Source organism: Ranitomeya imitator, chromosome 7 (genome assembly GCF_032444005.1).
Source record: "Ranitomeya imitator isolate aRanImi1 chromosome 7, aRanImi1.pri, whole genome shotgun sequence".
Classification (NCBI taxonomy): domain Eukaryota; kingdom Metazoa; phylum Chordata; class Amphibia; order Anura; family Dendrobatidae; genus Ranitomeya; species Ranitomeya imitator.
The window spans coordinates 70539884-70558820 of record NC_091288.1 but is presented as its reverse complement, the minus strand read 5'-3'; the positions used below and the strand labels follow the sequence as shown (position 1 = coordinate 70558820).

The 18937-nt window shown below is 40.4% G+C and overlaps 1 protein-coding gene across 1 annotated transcript in view; it reads left to right on the top strand.

Annotated features, from left to right (window-relative positions):
* Positions 1-18937, top strand: part of CPS1 (carbamoyl-phosphate synthase 1) — a 111222-nt gene that overhangs the window by 55904 nt on the left and 36381 nt on the right. Inside the window, exons 23-25 of the mRNA XM_069735370.1 lie at positions 5634-5699; positions 6145-6208; positions 15233-15414. Coding sequence (XP_069591471.1) covers positions 5634-5699; positions 6145-6208; positions 15233-15414 — 312 coding nt within the window. The remainder of the gene's footprint in view (positions 1-5633; positions 5700-6144; positions 6209-15232; positions 15415-18937) is intronic.

Below are 18937 nucleotides of genomic sequence, written 5' to 3'. Positions count from 1 at the left end.
CTGCGTCGCACAAAGACACGGTGGTTGGAACCAAAGATCTCAAATTTGGACTCATCAGACCAGCACAGATTTCCACTGGTCTAATGTCCATTCCTTGTGTTCTTTAGCCCAAACAAGTCTCTTCTGCTTGTTGCCTGTCCTTAGCAGTGGTTTCCTAGCAGCTATTTTACCATGAAGTCGTGCTGCACAAAGTCTCCTCTTAACAGTTGTAGAGATGTGTCTGCTGCTAGAACTCTGTGTGGCATTGACCTGGTCTCTAATCTGAGCTGCTGTTAACCTGCGATTTCTGAGGCTGGTGACTCGGATAAACTTATCCTCAGAAGCAGAGGTGACTCTTGGTCTTCCTTTCCTGGGGCGGTCCTCATGTGAGCCAGTTTTTTTGTAGCGCTTGATGGTTTTTGCCACTGCACTTGGGGACACTTTCAAAGTTTTCCCAATTTTTCGGACTGACTGACCTTCATTTCTTAAAGTAATGATGGCCACTCGTTTTTCTTTACTTAGCTGCTTTTTTCTTGCCATAATACAAATTCTAACAGTCTATTCAGTAGGACTATCAGCTGTGTTCCACCAGACTTCTGCACAACACAACTGATGGTCCCAACACCATTTATAAGGCAAGAAATCTCACTTATTAAACCTGACAGGGCACACCTGTGAAGTGAAAACCATTCCTGGTGACTACCTCTTGAAGCTCATCAAGAAAATGCCAAGAGTGTGTAAAGCAGTCATCAAAGCAAAAGTTGGCTCCTTTGAAGAACCTAGAATATAAGACATAATTTCAGTTGTATCACACTTTTTTGTTAAGTATATAATTCCACATGTGTTAATTCATAGTTTTGATGCCTTCAGGGTGAATGTACAATTTTCATAGTCATGAAAATACAGAAAAATCTTTAAATGAGAAGGTGTGTCCAAACTTTTGGTCTGTACTGTACATATACACCATAGACAGGCTAGCCTTGTTTTAATTTTTAGAGAAATCTGTTACTTTCTCATCTTGGAATCATCTTTCACTCTCAAAATTCTCAATTTATGGCTAAATCTTGTCCTCAATTAATACACATTTTATTATTATTATTATTATTATAATTATTGTATATTATAAATATACACATTTCCCCATTACCTGGATAGGAGATGACAGTTGGTGCTCATAAAGTTCTATGGAGAACTGCAGCAGAGTGTCTGTGTCAGTCTCTAGTTCCTCCTCCTTTTTGGTACAATTTTAACAATCCCGACTTTCATCTCCTATCTAAGTAATGGGAACATCTGTTTGCACTGAACACAGATTTTATCCATGAATTGACAGTGTGTGATCAATCCAAAAGATGAAAGAAGCAGATTTCTCTGAAAAAATATATTGTCAATTTTCTTTTTTTTTATATTTACTATTGATTTATGATCTAAAAATTTAATTGAAGATTACTCTTTAAACAGTAGGTTATCTTATGATGACCGTTCCTTTATATGGCACAGTAGGGCTGCACTGGGCTCTATATCTCTCCACCCGTCAAGGTTGATACATCACGGTAATCCATGAATATCACGGAATATCATGAGGTTACAAAGTCTCTTCTGGATTTTTTCCTTTCAGAATAAGGGTTCGCTCACACTAGTGTATAAAAAAATCGGTCCCATTCTCATCCAGGAGAGTCGGACGATTTTTTTCTCACTTCTCATCCGTGTACGATCCATTTTTGCACTCAGCGGCTATCAATCATTTACAGTTTCCTATGATACAGAATTGTAATGTAGCCATAAAAATCAGATGCTAAACTGATGGTCCTTAAGGCATCCAATTTTTTTTCTCATACCCATCAGATTTCGGAGTGAAATCGCAGCCTGAGATTTTTTACTCAGTCCGAATACAACTGAGAAAAAATCTGCATATCTGCACCGCTTCATAGAACAACATTGGTTCAAAGGGATTGCACTCATCCCTTTTAGGCTACTTTCACACTAGCATTGGCCTGTCGCAGTGCGTCAGGCCGACGTACCGACGCATCCTGTGAAAACGCAGCACAACGGGGGCTGCGCATGCAGCTTTACAACGCGTAACTTTTTTTGGTCCGCCACAACACAATGCAACCGTTTTACGATGGTTGCGATGTGTGGCAATGCGTCGCAATGCATCGCTAATGTTAGTCTATGGGGAAAAAACGCATCCTGCAGACAACTTTGCAGGATGCGTTTTTTTTCTCCAAAACGACGCATTGCGACGTGCGTCGTACGATGCTAGTGTGAAAGTAGCCTTATACGCCAGTGTGAGCCCTGAGGCTGGGGTCACATTAGTATATAGCATCATATGTGAGTATGTGAGAGCATCCAATGTGATATACTAATGACACTTGACTCAAACTCTGCATAGTTATCAAGGTTGAAGGAAGACTTTAAGTCCATCTAGTTCAACCCATAGCCTAACATAACATGCCCTAACATGTTGATCCAGAGGAAGGCAAAAAAAAAACCATGTGGCAAAGAGTAAGCTCCACATTGGGGAAAAAATTCCTTCCCGACTCCACATACGGCAATCAGACTAGTTCCCTGGATCAACGCCCTACTGTGATCCGATCCTCTCCTATGCGAGAAACAGATCACAAGTGAGAAGGGGAAATTAATCTCTCCTTCTTCTCCATTGGATGTCTTAGTGTATATCGGACTGCACTCTGATGACATTCGAGTGCGGTCCGATCTTTTGTACGCACCCAGTGACTTGATTGGGTACACGCCGTGCAAGATGCGCTGCCAACAGCAGTAGCAGCATGCTGCGATTTTTTTTTAACTCATGACGAATCGACATGAGAAAAAAATTGCAGATCTGTTCTGCCTCATTAAATAACACTGGTCAGAGTGTAATGCAAGATTTTCTCACATTGTATTCCTCCATATTATACGCCAGCGAGCCCTAAGGCCAAGTTCACACATTCAGTATTTTACATCAGTATTTGTAAGCCAAGATACTAGTGGAACAATCAGAGAAGAAGTAGAATAGAAACATACGCATCACTTCTGCATTTATCACCCACTCCTGGTTTTGGCTTACAAATACTGATGTAAAATACTGACCAAATACTGCTAGTGTGAACGTGGTCCAAAGGTAAAAATATACCGAGTTTTTTTTTTCCTCCTTGAAAGTTACGTGATGTTTTATTTTACTTTGTAAATCCATGAAAGTCTTCCGCCTAGAATCCTCTTCCTATCTGAGCCAATTGGATCTTTTTTAAGCAAAAGCACGAATGGAAAATTCTGATTGGCTCAGACGATATTGCTATTAAAATCTTGATATTTGTTATATCATCTGACAGATTAACCTGCTCTTTGTCAGGCAGTTTCATTTTCCATTTTCATCATTTCTTATTTCACCCACAAAGCAATTTCGACGCTTGCTCTTTGAGAGCTCCCGTTGAAACTGCGGCGGCGGCGTTCCGCTGAAGTGGCAATTAAACAGTATATAAAAACCTGTAATCACGAAACATCAGGAGCAGACCTGGTTTAAACGTGCAGCATCTGGCTCGAAAAAAAAAACTAGCCTCACAGCCATCTCCCGAGGTGCTAACATTGTTTTATGGGCTAATACTTTATTTTAAGTGCCCCATCATTACCAAAGTAATTCTGCATTCATGGCGAGCGCCTCTGTTTTAATGAAGTTACTTGGTATGCGCCGTTGTGACACAGATGCATTTGTACGCTTGATCCCGTCATTTGCCATGAAGCAATAGAATCCTGGTTTGAGCTAATTAATGCGGCACCCTTTCATTGCTGGGTGGCTAGCCACAAACGAGGTTGTGCAGTCTATGATCACTCACAGGCCGTACAATATAGTACATCACCGCAGTAGCTGAGCCATGCATATTAATAAACTATGGATAAGGACATTATTATCGTCATTATCATTAATAACTCGTTATTTACATAGCGCTAACATATTCTGTTCTTTTCAAAACAGCATTAAAAAAAAGTGACTCTTCTATAATTGGAGTGGATGGACATATAAATTACAGCCTCGTATTGTTATTTAAACTCCAAAGTGTTTCTATAAAAATCACTGCGAATGTCCTGCGATATTATTGTGTCCTCGACACCGTATATCCGCGCTGTAAACGGATTTTATGGCGGCTGCATCTCCGCTATTTCTTATAAAATATTCACAATAAAATAGAATTTGTGTCCAATGCTTTGCAGATTGTAGACATGAAATTTTACAGAAATGTCTCATATAGTTTTGTAGCCATATTGCACTTTTACACCGGCTGATAATCGAGAATGCTGGTTCACCGATTCTATAAACTATAAGCCCCGATTCGTCAATTGTCACTTTTCCTTGTTTTTTTTGTCTTGTGATATTCAATGACGTTTTCTTTTTGCACCACGTTCTTCAAAATGATGCAGGAGGTGAATACGTTTTGTGCCGAGTCCAAAAATGGTCTTTGCAGAGATAAGGAAGGAGGATTCGCGGATAATCTGCACTTCTGGTATCCCATATAATAAATCCAAATCCAGACCAAAAGATCGGTATTTCTTCATTCACTCAACGCGTTTCGCAGTACCAGGCTTCTTCATCTGGACACAAAAAGCCTAGGTTTTTTTTTTTGCACCAAATTCTTCAAAATGACGCATGAGGTGTACAGAGTAAAAAAAATGGTCTTTATTTCTTTGTCATATTTTAGGTGAAAAAAAAATTACACCGAAATATCTAGCGTACATAAAATCACTGCGGGGGATGGGAGGCTAGAATACATTTACAACAAATGTTGGACTTACCGAAAAGTAGCAAATTATGACTTAGGCTACCAATATAGGCCTACGTATAAGTACCGTATAGATCACATCATAAAGACCCTAACATGGGAAGCATGACTAAGAACGTAAGTGAACAATTTTGTTGAAAAATAGATAAAAACATATAAAACAAGGAAAACATATAAAAAAATACATTACAAGGAATCAATACAAGGTTAAGAACCAGGAAAATAGAAAAATGGACAGGACAGGATAGCTCTAAGGGATGGCCCAATGGATATATATATACAGTATATATATATATATATATATATATATATATATATATTTATACATATATGTAATTGTACCTTATTATTATTACTGGTATCTTTTGCCCACTCATCAGTTCCTCATGAATGCCCCTATGTAATGTGCCATCACTTCGGGCTTCTAGTGTCCGGCATTTTTCCTTTTCTCTGGTTCTTAACCTTGTATGGATGCCGTGTACTGTATTATTTATATTATTATTTTTTATCTATTTTTCTTTCTTCACTTTTGCATTTATCTACGGGTTTAGTCATGCTTGTCATGTTAGGGTGTAAATAATGAATTAGGCAAAAATATCAGGAAATCCTAAACTACACCCACAATGGGGAGCTAAAAAAACAGATTTCAAAAAAGGTGCAAATGGAAAGATGAATTTGGTGCAAAGAAAAATGTCGTATAACACTAAAAACTCATCAAATGTAATCAATTGAGTCCAAATTTTGTTAAAAACATTTTTTTTTAATTATTTTTAGGAGTTGGTGGTTGTTACCATTTTTTAACATCATTGCCCCTGTGTGAACGGGAGAATATTAGAGTTTAATATTTCAGGATTAATTGAAATTGCACATTTTTTCATTCTACAGATTGATACGTTGGCTGCTGAATATCCTGCAATAACTAACTACCTCTACCTTACCTACAATGGACAGGTACTATGTTTTACTTATTGAACGCCAGGGGTGAAATATCTTTAGCTCTAGTGATCAGTTTTACAAAAACACTAGTTATCCACATTATTTCAAAGTTAGTACAAAGATAAACTTTTTTACACTGTCAATTGTAGCCAAATAGGCCAAAGTCGAAATCGCCCTAACCTGTAAGAACAGTATTGGCCAGTCTTATATTTAGTAACCCTCTTCTAGAATTTCTTGATGGAAATATTGAAGGAAAATTGCGTAAAACCCCCCAAAACACAGAGTAATCTTCCCAGAAGAATAATGGTTACACACTTTTGTGTTGTCCATTAGAAATGTGATACAATGATAAGGTTTGATGAGACATTTCCTAACAGCTGTAGCGAGTACCCTTTAATATGACTTTTTATGATCTATATATCTTTGCTATGGTTAATGCCTTTACTCATTTCTTCCCCAGGAGCATGACATAAAGTTTGATGACCATGGAATGATGGTTCTTGGCTGTGGCCCGTATCATATAGGTACTGTCTGAGTCCCGTCATCCCCTCATGTCTATAATAAACAGTTAATATAAAGCAAGCAGATAAATGGGACTTCAAATAGGGACAAGAGCAGACACATAAGATAATGCCATTATTTATACTGACCTGGGGTGGAGAACCTTTTTTTCTGCCAAGGGCCATTTATATAGTTAATTTATACCATCATTAGGGGGGCATAGAAAATTGATATTTATCCTGCTCTATAAAGATATATTGTAATTGTCTCACCCCTAATGGAGCTGCTTCTCTATGGTGCGGCTGTGATGTTAGGTGGTATTGATGGTGCTGCTCGCAATTGATTTTATAGATTTGTGCAGCTCTGGAGCGCAGAAGATGGTGGGGTCATATACATAAGAGGAGGGGCTGGGGGCATAAACATCACAAGAGGGGCTGGGGACATATATATCACAGGAGGAGCTGGGGGCATATACATCACAGGAGGGGCTGGTGCTTATACATCACAGGAGGAGCTGGTGCATATACATCACAGGAGGAGCTGGTGCTTATACATCACAGGAGGAGCTGGTGCATATACATCACAGGAGGAGCTGGTGCATATACATCACAGGAGGAGCTGGTGCATATACATCACAGGAGGAGCTGGTGCATATACATCACAGGAGGGGCTGGTGCTTATACATCACAGGAGGAGCTGGTGCATATACATCACAGGAGGGGCTGGTGCATATACATCACAGGAGGGGCTGGTGCTTATACATCACAGGAGGAGCTGGTGCATATACATCACAGGAGGAGCTGGTGCATAAACATCACAGGAGGAGCTGGTGCATATACATCACAGGAGGGGCTGGTGCATATATATGATATATCATTGGAAGGGCTGGGGGCATATACATCAGAGGAGGGGCTGAGACATATATATCACAGGAAGGGCTGGGGGCATATACATCAGAGGAGGGGCTGGGACATATATATCACAGGAAGGGCTGGGGGCATATACATCACAGGAGGGGCTGGTGCTTATAAATCACAGGAGGGGCTGGTGCTTATACATCACAGGAGGGGCTGGGAGAACACGAATCACAGTAAAGGCTGGAGGCATATACATCACGGGAGGGTCTAGGGATGGTCTTGGGCCAAATACATTACATGAAAGGCTGGGGCTATCATCGTTCGCTCTCAGGCTAGCACAGGGCAGCATGAGGACATAATCCTTTATTGCATGCGCCGCAGCATTGAGTAGTCATGCTGCATTCACATGCTCGCACTACAAGGAGTAATTAAAGGCCCCACCCTGATTTATTAATTGTACATTCATTATAAAAGCACAAAACTTGAAAACTACAGAACTAGAAAATTTGAAAAACTTAAACAAAAAATCACTTTGCATGAACACATCTAAGAGAGTAACCATTGTAATATGAGCCCCATTTTCACTGATGATCAAACAAGGTCACTGTTATTATGTTTATCTGAAAGATAATCCCATGAAGAGGTGGAAACCAACAAGGTGCTTCAATAGGATGATAAATGTCTGACCAAGTGGTAAAAATAATCACATTAATTGAAGAAAAAAAAGCGCAAAAAAAAACTTCCTTGGAGATGCTATATATTCCCCCTATATATAATAGCTGATTCTAAATAAGGACCTGCTGATGTGCAGCTAAATTCCCCAATGCCAAAGAAAGTCGTGTTATGCAGCAGTTTTCTGCTGTGGGCAACTGGATTTTGAGGAGGAAATATCTGTCTATGATGTCCTATGCCCTAATTTGCTATATGGAAGGGGTTATCTTCATAGGAAAATTCCTTTAATCTTTTGATTGTTGGGTTTCCGTCACAGTTCTGTAATTTATATTCGTTAATTTTCTTTTTTTTCTGTAGCATGTACCAGACATTGGCTGTATGATCTCTGCCATGTTTGGCTTTTAATCACTGTGGGGTTTCAGAGAAAAACATACTTTAGGCTATATGCACATGTTGCGGATTTTGCTGCGGATCCGCAGCGGATTGGCCGCTGCACATTCGCAGCAGTTTACCCTGAGTTTGCAGTACCATGTAAACCTATGGAAAACAAAATCCGCAGTGCATATGCTGTGGAAAAAAACGTGCAGAAACGCAGTGTTGTTTATTCCGCAGCATGTCACTTCTTTGTGTGGATTCCGCAGCGGTTTACACCTGCTCCATAATAGGAATCCGCAGGTGTAAAACCGCAGGTGAAATCCACACAAAAACCTCAAAAAACGCGGTAAATCCACGGTAATTCCGCAGGAAATCCGCAGTGCGGTTTACCTGTGGATTTACCATTAGAGTTATCCGCAGTGTATGCACATACCCTTAATCACCACTGTTGACCAAGATGCATTGAAGACTAATCAGACATGTGGGTCTCCAGTGGCTTCTCCCTTCTGAATCCCATTGAGTGACAAGTCTCTGGCTCTACACGCACATAAGCCGGGATCACACATGTGAGAAATACGGCCGAGTCTAGTATGTTAATACCTGGCATTGCCGCCGTCACTCAGGAGCGGAGCCTGCGGCCGCATAGCAATACATGCTCAGCACGCTCCGCTCCTGAGTGATGACGGCAATGCCGGGTATCAGGGCCGGACTGGCCATCTGGCAATTCTGGCAAATGCCAGAAGGGCCTGTTTGGTCATGGGCTGCCTTGTCTGCTACGTTGTTAGCAGAATTGGTGTTCTAAAGACACCCATACTGTTAAGAGTTGTGATGGAGCACAAAGTCGCTGACTCCGTCACTTACCCCAGCAGGTCACAAGTATCATTAGAAATATTGGTCTTGTAGTAAATCTTGCCTTCCTCCATCCGAGGTAATATATCCCATCTGGTTCATGGGGACGGGGACAACATGGGCCTGTGTGATTTCAAATGCCAGAGCTTAATTTCAGCCCCAGTCCGTACCTGCCGGGTATTAACATGCAAGACACGGCCGTATTTCTTGCATGTGTGATCCCGGGCATAGGCAGAGATCTGTCACTCCAGGGACGGAGTAGTTCAGGACTAGACTAGTGATGAGCAAATATACTCGTTACTCGAGATTTCTCGAGCGTGCTCGGGTGTCCTCTGAGTATTTATTAGTGCTTGGAGATTTAGTTTTTCTTGCCGCAGCTGAATGATTTACATCTGTTAGCCAGCATAAGTACATGTGGGGGTTGCCTGGTTGCTAGTGAATCCCCCACATGTACTTATGCTGGCTAACAGATGTAAATCATTCAGCTGCGGCAAGAAAAACTAAATCTCCGAGCACTAAAAAATACTCGGAGGACCCCCGAGCGTGCTCGAGAAATTTTGAATAACGAGTTTAATCGCTCATCACTATTCAGGACCCTATTGTATGATTAGTCTGCCGTACTGTTCGGTCCCCGGTGGCTTTTAAAGCATATTTTTGTCTGAAACACTGCAGCGATTTAGAGTTGAACATACCTGGCTGGAATCATACAGCCGTGTGTCTGATCCAGGCTGCTTGCAGATGAGGCAGCGTGTATCAGCTGAGATCACCTTTTATTCTGACTTTACTTGTTGCATAACGTTAGAATATTTAAAAAAAAAAAAGAATATAAAAGAAACTAAATGGAAAGTAGAATATTACACCACCAGTTCTGTATTACTGCTTCTTGTAAATGTGATCATTAATCATGTTGTTGTAGCGTTTCAATGCAGTAAAATAAAACTGGCTGTTATAGCTCTAGCAAAATATAAATTACTTTTGCAATTCCAACCTGTATGTAGAGTAGTTCTGAACCTCCTCCATTTTAAAAAATATGGCCCTGGTGTAAGGACAGATGGAAGTCCAAGATTGGGTGAGCGCCACAAATTGATTTTGCGGTAGATTGGCATAGTTTTCACATTGATTGCTAATGGCTAAATGGGTTTGCAAGTATTTAGATGTCCGATTTCCACATACAACTTCTATCTATGTTTTTAATTGATGGAGCTTGTAACCATTATAGTCTATGATGTTGGTCACTTGCCCCTGTATTTTTGTGGACCAAGCGGTCCACACCAAAACATGAAGACATGTCTCATTTTGATAGGAGGCACGGATGATTGACCTCGTGGAGACCAAAACATCCAACACCGCGGAGACACCATCAATGCAGTGATCCAGAACACTGCCCCCAAATATGCAAATGCATGTAGAGGAGCTGCGGAGACACCATCACGTGTTTCTCAACGCAGGCAGTGAATAGCCAGGCCTTTCCCTGGGAAGGAACAACCAAGGGAAGGGCAGCATCCAATAAAGGAAAACATCCAATAAAGGAAAACCACCTATGCCAAGCATGGTATCCATCCACAGACAGCTGTTTCGGGGGCAGTGTTCTGGATCACTGCATTGAGAAACACGTGATGGTGTCTCCGCGGTGTTGGATGTTTTGGTCTCCACGAGCTCAATCATCCGTGCCTTTATAGACTTTCTACTAGGCACTGCTCCTGATAGCCAGTTTCCTACTCCACACTGATGAGGGGCAAATACCTGAAACAGCTGTCTGTGGATGGATACCATGCTTGGCATAGGTGGTTTTCCTTTATTGGATGTTTTCCTTTATTGGATGCTGCCCTTCCCTTGGTTGTTCCTTCCCGGGGAAAGGCCTGGCTATTCACTGCCTGCGTTGAGAAACACGTGATGGTGTCTCCGCAGCTCCTCTACATTCATTTTGATAGGAGTCACTGATAGAATTCACCAATGCTGGTCTATGGGCCTAAAAAAAAATCTAGCAGCACTTGGATGCCATCCATCAGCCATCCATGTGTTGTACAATTTTTATGATTGTATCATAGAAGAAGATAGGTAAAACATCTAGTATGAAAATAACCTGATAAAACTCTCATGATAAAAACTAACACACCGACTAAACACCCATGAAGGCTGATTAAAAATGCTGATGAAAATCGGTCAGTTATTTCCATCCAAAAATAAGGCCTTAAACTGCTATTTACTTCTGAAACTGCGATTAGCAATCAGTGTGAAAACTACACCAAACTGAAGCTGCATAGGAAGTCACCCTAAATCTTAGGGCTTGTGCACACGGCTGTATTTTTGGCCCAAGAGGGATCTGAAAAAGCATTGAATCCCTTTCAGAACAATGCTATTCTATGTGGTCGTACAAGTCAATGAGAATTTGGAAATTATCAGACTGCACTCAGTTGACATCTGAGTGCTGTCTCATTTCCACAGACTAACACAATGGAGAAGATGGAGAGTTTTTTTTTCTCCATCTTTTCTTCCTCCAAAAAAATCGGATCCCACTACGATCACACTATGATCACACTCTGATCAAAGTGTGAATAGCATAATCGACCCGATTCTATCGGATGAGAGAATACGTGGTCGTCTGCACTTAACCTTACAACAAAATACATAGAATCAATTCCTTTAGAATAATCAAATATGAAAGTCCACATAGTAGAGCACTTTCAGTACCCTCTGGATTTCCACAACTCTATTAAAAAAAATTAAATGAAGAAATTGATAGGCTTTGTAAAAAGGAAGGCCATTTTGAAATATGGGTGTTCTGGATTGGATTTATTAGTGATTTAGGACTTAGGGTTGGAAAGTTCCTATTTTTTTTCGTATTCTGTAATTATCGGAGGTGTGATGCAGTAAACCACATTGATTTGAGATCAGTCATTAGAGTCACATATAAAATATATAAAATTTATGATATATGTTGTAATGCATAAATTAAAAAAATCCTGCGATGAACGTCACCATCTATTTGTGACCAGCAGTTGACATCTTTACCATAGCATAATCTGTTAGTTACAGTAGCTGAGGAGCAGGGGTGTAACGCCACGGTCACATGTTCAGTATCTGGTCAGTATTTTACATCACTATTTGTAAGCCAAAACCAAAAATGGAAAAGTATAATAGAAACACGTCACCACTTCTGTATTTTTCACCCACCCCTTGTTCAGGCTTACAAATAATGATGTAAAATACTCACCATATAATGAACATGTGAACGTGGCCTTAATCTCAAGTGTGTAAAGCTATATTCATAGTGACTGATGGAGCATATTGGCTTTTTATATTATAGGAGGATATTAATGCCATTAGGCTATGTTCATACGTTGCATTTTTGCAACTTTTTTTTGCTGCATTTTTTTAAAGCAAATTAAAAGTTGCTTTTCACAGTACTGGTAAAAGCTATGGGATTTCAGAAATCTCATGCACACGCTTGTTTCTTTTTCTCACTGAAATTGGAAAACTGCTGCGTTTTTGAAAACTGAGGCATGTCAATTCTTTAATTGTTTTTGCAACATTTTTCACCATAGAAAACAATGAGAAACTGCAAGACTACGCAATGATGCATTTTTGATGCTTTTTTTGGTGAATAAAACATACTTTATTAAACATGTACTGTAGACAAATGACACATAAGTCACAGCAAAAAAAAAAAACTCAGCAAAAAATGCAGAAAAAAAGCAGCGAAACCTGTTTTTTGTTAGCAGCAGAGAGCAGGTTTTGCCTGCAAAGAAAAAACGCAGCAAAAGCTCAATGTGTGAACGTAGCCTTAACAAAACAAGATTGTTGTAAGACTTCTATGCTGAGGGTACTCACTAAGCTAATCCAAAGTTATTCCTTTTTTTTTAAATATAGCAATGGAAATAATGGTTCTGATTTCTGAGAACTAGGAACTATAGGGGTTGAAAAATATAGAGACCGGGCATCCAGAATACAGCAAATTAGGATAAATGTTATTTAATACATGTGATCCATCTTGGTAGCTTAACGTGACATTTCGGTCAGTACCCAAGATGGATCACATGTATTAAATAAAATGTATCCTCATTCACTCTATTCTGGAGATACAGATCTCAATATTTTTCATTACTGGACACTAAGGGTTAGACCCTACGCGATCACTCGAAAAGGAAACCTAGGAGTTCTGTATTTCTTACCACACATATAAAGGGCATGAGTCATTAAGACTGGCGTTTTGGTATGTTAGTTTTGATACTGGGTGCAATGAAGTAAGAGGCACCAAAGTCATTAGCACGTGTGTCCGTCCTAATGAATTTGGCACATCTTTCAGTTGTAGAGTGCCGGCATCATGTCTGCCAGCTCACTTTTGTGGCGTAAATTATGATGAATTTATTGTAACAGGGTTGGCCATACCACGAGCTGGCGTAAAAATGTTTTTGCAACATTTCAAGCAGTTCTGGCACAAACTGATTACCGTTAATCATCCCCTATGTACTTGGAGGAGTTTTTAGGACCACATTGGGCAAAACCAACCCTTCCCTAAGTGTGTTACTGCTTTGAAGTGCGAAAATATAGGAAATGATTTATTTGAAAAGTGGTGATATAGTTAAGCCATGGGGTCTACAACATAGTCATTGATACCTAGCAAATTAATAAACTGCATTTTAATTTATGCGAATTTGTATAATAATATACCTAATGCCCGCAATGTAAGTTCAAAAGAAATACATTATAATGCAAAACATTCTAAGGATTCCAGGAAAAAAAAAATGTCATTAACTTTTAATAAGAAAGAGAGAGCTCTCACACTAATCTGCGCTAGCGGATAAAAGAGTTTTAACCTTACTGATTCATGAACGGCTTCCCTCCTTGGGTTTTATTTCCCATTTATATGGATAATTGTCTAGGGCTCCTCAACCTTTAATGAGACACATTTCCAGAACTGGTGAGATACAGTTATGAACAGACATCTGGCTAAATATACCAACTCTGCATGCACAGGTGGTGGTAGCATTTGGGCAGATTAACCCTTTCAGTTAAGACAAACCAAATTCTTTATAGTGGGAAATTTACATATTTTAATATTAAGTCTATCTAATTAGTACAGCTCAAAGTTCTTGGGGCCCTGAATAGAGGCATAGCTGGGGAGAGGGGTGAGGGTCCGAAGGAGTGAAACACTTCCGAGTAGGCCCTCAATCTGAGTAGCGCATGGGGAGTCTCAGCAGATGACAAAGCTGTTACATATAAAATAGACTATACTCTTCAGTGTCCGTATAGTGTAAGACACCAGCTCTGCAGACCCTATAGTTGATTATAGGGGAGATATATAGTGACTTAATGTTGATGTCCTTTCTGATGAGTACAATTTTTCTGTCTTTTCCATCTTGCCCAAACTGCCTTGATGTCCCTTCTCACATTTCCCCATCCTTATGATACCCACTTTGTTCTGAGCCTGTTGTTGCTTTGCCAACTGGAAAAGTAATAATGCCCACTTAATAATATGTACCAATGCCCAATAATACCAAGAGTGACTCTTTATCAGATGATAATCTACCCCCTGAATGAATGAAAATGCCCCCAGTGCGCCCTTAATGCATAGTAATAATCGCCACTTTAATCAATATTAATAATGCCAAGGTTTCCCCCTTATTCTATGATAACACTGCCCAAAGTACCCTCTTAATTAGTTCTTTATTACAAGTAGTAAGGTCTCAAATCAAACTTTGATTCTCCGACCTCGCAGCAGTCCTCCTCTGCGCAATCAGCATCCGAGCACTGGTGGCATGTGCGGTTATGTCTTAGTACCACCTTTGGCAAGACACTGACTTTTTGTAAAACCACTCTGTCTTGAGGACCTCGGACCTAAAGTGGCCTGCAGCTTAGAGTGCTCAGGATTTAATAATACCGGTGTCCCGTGGACACCAATAAAGCTGAAAGTGGGCCTCATCGTAAGAGTGGGTTTGGAGTGACTGCTTCTCTGCCATCTTGTAGCTACACTGGAGCACCTTCTATAATTGGGCCATCATGTAACTGGAAACCAACTCTGCTGATCCTAATCTTATTTGGATACTATATCTATGTCCATTGTAAGAACGAAATGTTAGCCTGAATAATGGACGTTACTTCTTGACCTCTACTTTGAAATCTCCATTCTGTTAATATCACCACCTTACCAGCCACGTAAAGTATAGCACCGTTACAGGAGTCACCTTGCAGTCTGATGGTGAAAACCGCAGAATATTTGCAAATGCTTAAACCGATATATTTTCTTCTATTTGTTTGATTTCTTCATTTACACTCGCATCCTCTATCGTTTAGGCAGCAGTGTTGAGTTTGACTGGTGTGCAGTTTCCAGCATCCGTTCCCTACGCGAGGTTGGCAAGAAGACTGTGGTAGTGAACTGCAACCCTGAGACCGTCAGCACAGATTTTGATGAATGTGACAAACTTTACTTTGAGGAGCTGTCACAGGAAAGAATTTTGGATGTTTACCAACAAGAAGTGAGTGATCCAGCTTCCGTTGTCTTGAAAATGTATGATGTAGCCTCAGATTTCTGGTAACTGTAATGTCATAATAACTAGGTTAGGGTAATTATATCTGTAGTTTGTGTTTAGAGTTCAAAGTTGAAAAAATAAAATTATATAACTTTAAGCAGAATAAGACCACTTTTAAATGTCAGCAAATATATATCTATGTACTTGTACATAACCATAATATTTAATACATTATCCAAACTTCTCTGCCTTCCCAGTCTAGAAGTTAAAAAACTCATTTGCCACACATTTGATATAATAACATATGCATATCATCCTACTAGACTTGCATTGATAATTTAACCTATTACTATTGATGAGCGAGTGTGATCGTTACTCGAATTTTACGAGCATGCTCAGGTGTTCTACGAGTAACTTGGGCGTGCTTGTAGATTATGTTTGAGTTCCCGCAGCTGCATGATTTGTGGCGGCTAGACAGCCTGAATATATGTGGGGATTGCCTAACAAACAGGCAACCCCCACATGTATTAAGCTGTCTAGCAGCCGCAAAGCATGCACCTGCGGCGACTCAAACATAATCTCCAAGCAAGCCCAAGATACTCGGAGAACACCCGAGCATGTTTGGAAAACTCAAGTAACGAGCACACTCGCTCATCACTACCTATTACCTATTATTACACAGATATGAGCGCATCCATAAGTGTGTGTAGCCCATTCATATAGCATGTGGACTACGACAAATGGATAAAAGTTATGCATTGCACACAAAACATTAAAGCTCAGACTTTTTTCATACTCAAAATGTAAACATAGTATTATAAATACCTATGGGGCTTTTTGTTTAATTAAATGCATTTTTTGCTGAAAAGTACTGTCTTTTTCAATATGGATTTATTAAAATATAGCTTATTTTGACTTTTGCTGCTTCTATGTATCACAGTACATAGCCAGCTGCAGAATATCATTCACAGAGAATTATGTCAGTTAGCTTGACTGATGGCTTATGTATGTGGTCATTATTTCTTCTCTTCTGAAAATTCTTATAAACTGATCCAGTATCCAAGTCATACCACAAAACGAGCACTAGAACCAAGCTAAAAATGTTAATACATCTCTGGAACCAAGTTTATGACGTAAATACAGCATCTGAACCAAGCTCATAACACAGAAGGAGCACCAGAATCTAGTTCATAACAACAATACAGAACATAAGATGAGTGCATAAATATAGCACTAGAACCAAGCTCAGTGCATAAATATAATACCAGGACCACGCTCATAACATGAAAGGAGCATCAGAATTAAGCATATAACATGAACACAGTGCCAGAACAAAGCTCCAGACATAAATATAGTACCAGAATTGTTGTGAATTCTGTGGCTGAATTCACTCCTGTGGTCACAAGTGGTATTGCAGCCTCTGGGCTTCCTCCCTCAGGTGTTTTGGTGAGCTCGTTGGCTGCCTTGCTATTTAACTCCACCTGAGTCTGTCTTCCTTGCTCCTTGTCAATGTTCCAGTGTTGGATCTGAGCTACTGCATCTTTCCTGTGGCCTGCTGCTCTGCTAGATAAGTGTTACTTTGTTTTTGTTTCCGTTTTTTCTGTCCAGCTGTGCTATTCTCTTTTGCTGGAAGCTCTGAGACGCAAAGGGTGCACCGCCGGGCCGTTAGTTCGGCACGGTGGGTCTTTTTGCCTCCCTTTGCGTGGTTTTGCTTTAGGGTTTTTTGTAGACTGCATAGTTCTCTTTGCTATCCTCGCTCTGTCTAGAATATCGGGCCTCACTTTGCTGAATCTATTTCATTCCTACGTTTTGTCTTTTCATCTTGCTAACAGTCATTATATGTGGGGGGCTGCCTATTCCTTTGGGGTATTTTTCTGAGGCAAGTCAGGCTTGTATTTCTATCTTCAGGCTAGTCAGCTCCTCAGGCAGTGCCGAGTTGCATAGGTAGTGTTAGGCGCAATCCACTGCTGGTTTTAGTTGTGTGAGGATAGGTTCAGGTATTGCAGTCTGCAGAGATTCCACGTCTCAGAGCTTGTTCTATTGTTTTTGGGTTATTGCCATATCACTGTATGTGCGCTGATTACTGCACACTGTGTTGCCTGATAGCAACTTAACAGTACAAGGAGCCAGACCAATGATTCTCAATAGAGGGAAAAAAAGAAGTCCGGACATCATTTTTTTTTTTTTTTTTTTTCCCTCAGCTCTGTCTTCAGTTTTTTTTTTTTTTTTTTCCCCTAGACATTAGAGTGCTTCAGGACACAGCTGTGGACATGGATATTCAGGCTCTGTGCTCCTCAATGGATAATCTCGTTATAAATGTACAAAAGATTCAAGATACAATTGATCAGAAATCTATGCTAGAACCAAGAATTCCTATTCCTGATTTGTTTTTTGGTGACAGAACTAAGTTCCTGAGCTTCAAAAATAATTGTAAGCTATTTCTGGCCTTGAAACCTCATTCTTCTGGTAATCCTATTCAACAGGTTTTGATTATTATTTCTTTTTTGCGCGGCGACCCACAGGACTGGGCGTTTTCTCTTGCGCCAGGAGACCCTGCATTGAGTAATGTTGATGCGTTTTTCCAGGCGCTTGGATTGCTTTACGATGAGCCTAATTCAGTGGATCAGGCTGAGAAAAATTTGCTGGCTTTATGCCAGGGTCAGGATGATGTAGAAGTATATTGTCAGAAATTTAGGAAGTGGTCAGTACTCACTCTGTGGAATGAATCTGCACTGGCGGCTTGGTTCAGAAAGGGTCTCTCTGAAGCTCTTAAGGATGTCATGGTAGGATTTCCAATGCCTGCTGGTTTGAATGAGTCTATGTCCTTGGCCATTCAGATCGGTCGTCGCTTGCGCGAGCGTAAATCTGTGCACCATCTGGCGGTATTGTCTGAGAGTAAACCTGAGCCTATGCAGTGCGACAGGACTATGACTAAAGTTGAACGGCAAGAACACAGACGTCTGAACAGGCTGTGTTTCTACTGTGGTGATTCCACTCATGCTATTTCTAATTGTCCTAAGCGCACTAGGCGGTTCGATAGCTCTGCCGTCATTGGTACTGTACAGTCCAAATTCCTTCTGTCCATTACCTTGATATGCTCTTTGTCATCGTATTCTGTCATGGCGTTTGTGGATTCAGGCGCTGCCCTGAATCTGATGGATTTGGATTATGCTAAAAGTTGTGGATTTTTCTTGGAGCCTTTGCGGTGTCCTATTCCGTTGAGAGGAATTGATGCTACACCTTTGGCCAAGAATAAGCCTCAGTACTGGGCCCAGCTGACCATGTGCATGGCTCCTGCACATCAGGAAGTTATTCGCTTTCTGGTACTGCATAATCTGCATGATGTGGTCGTGTTGGGGTTGCCATGGCTACAAACCCATAATCCAGTATTAGATTGGAACTCTATGTCGGTAACCAGCTGGTGTTGTCAGGGAGTACATGGTGATGTTCCATTTTTGTCTATTTCGTCATCCATTCCTTCTGACATCCCAGAGTTCTTGTCTGACTTTCAGGATGTATTTGAAGAGCC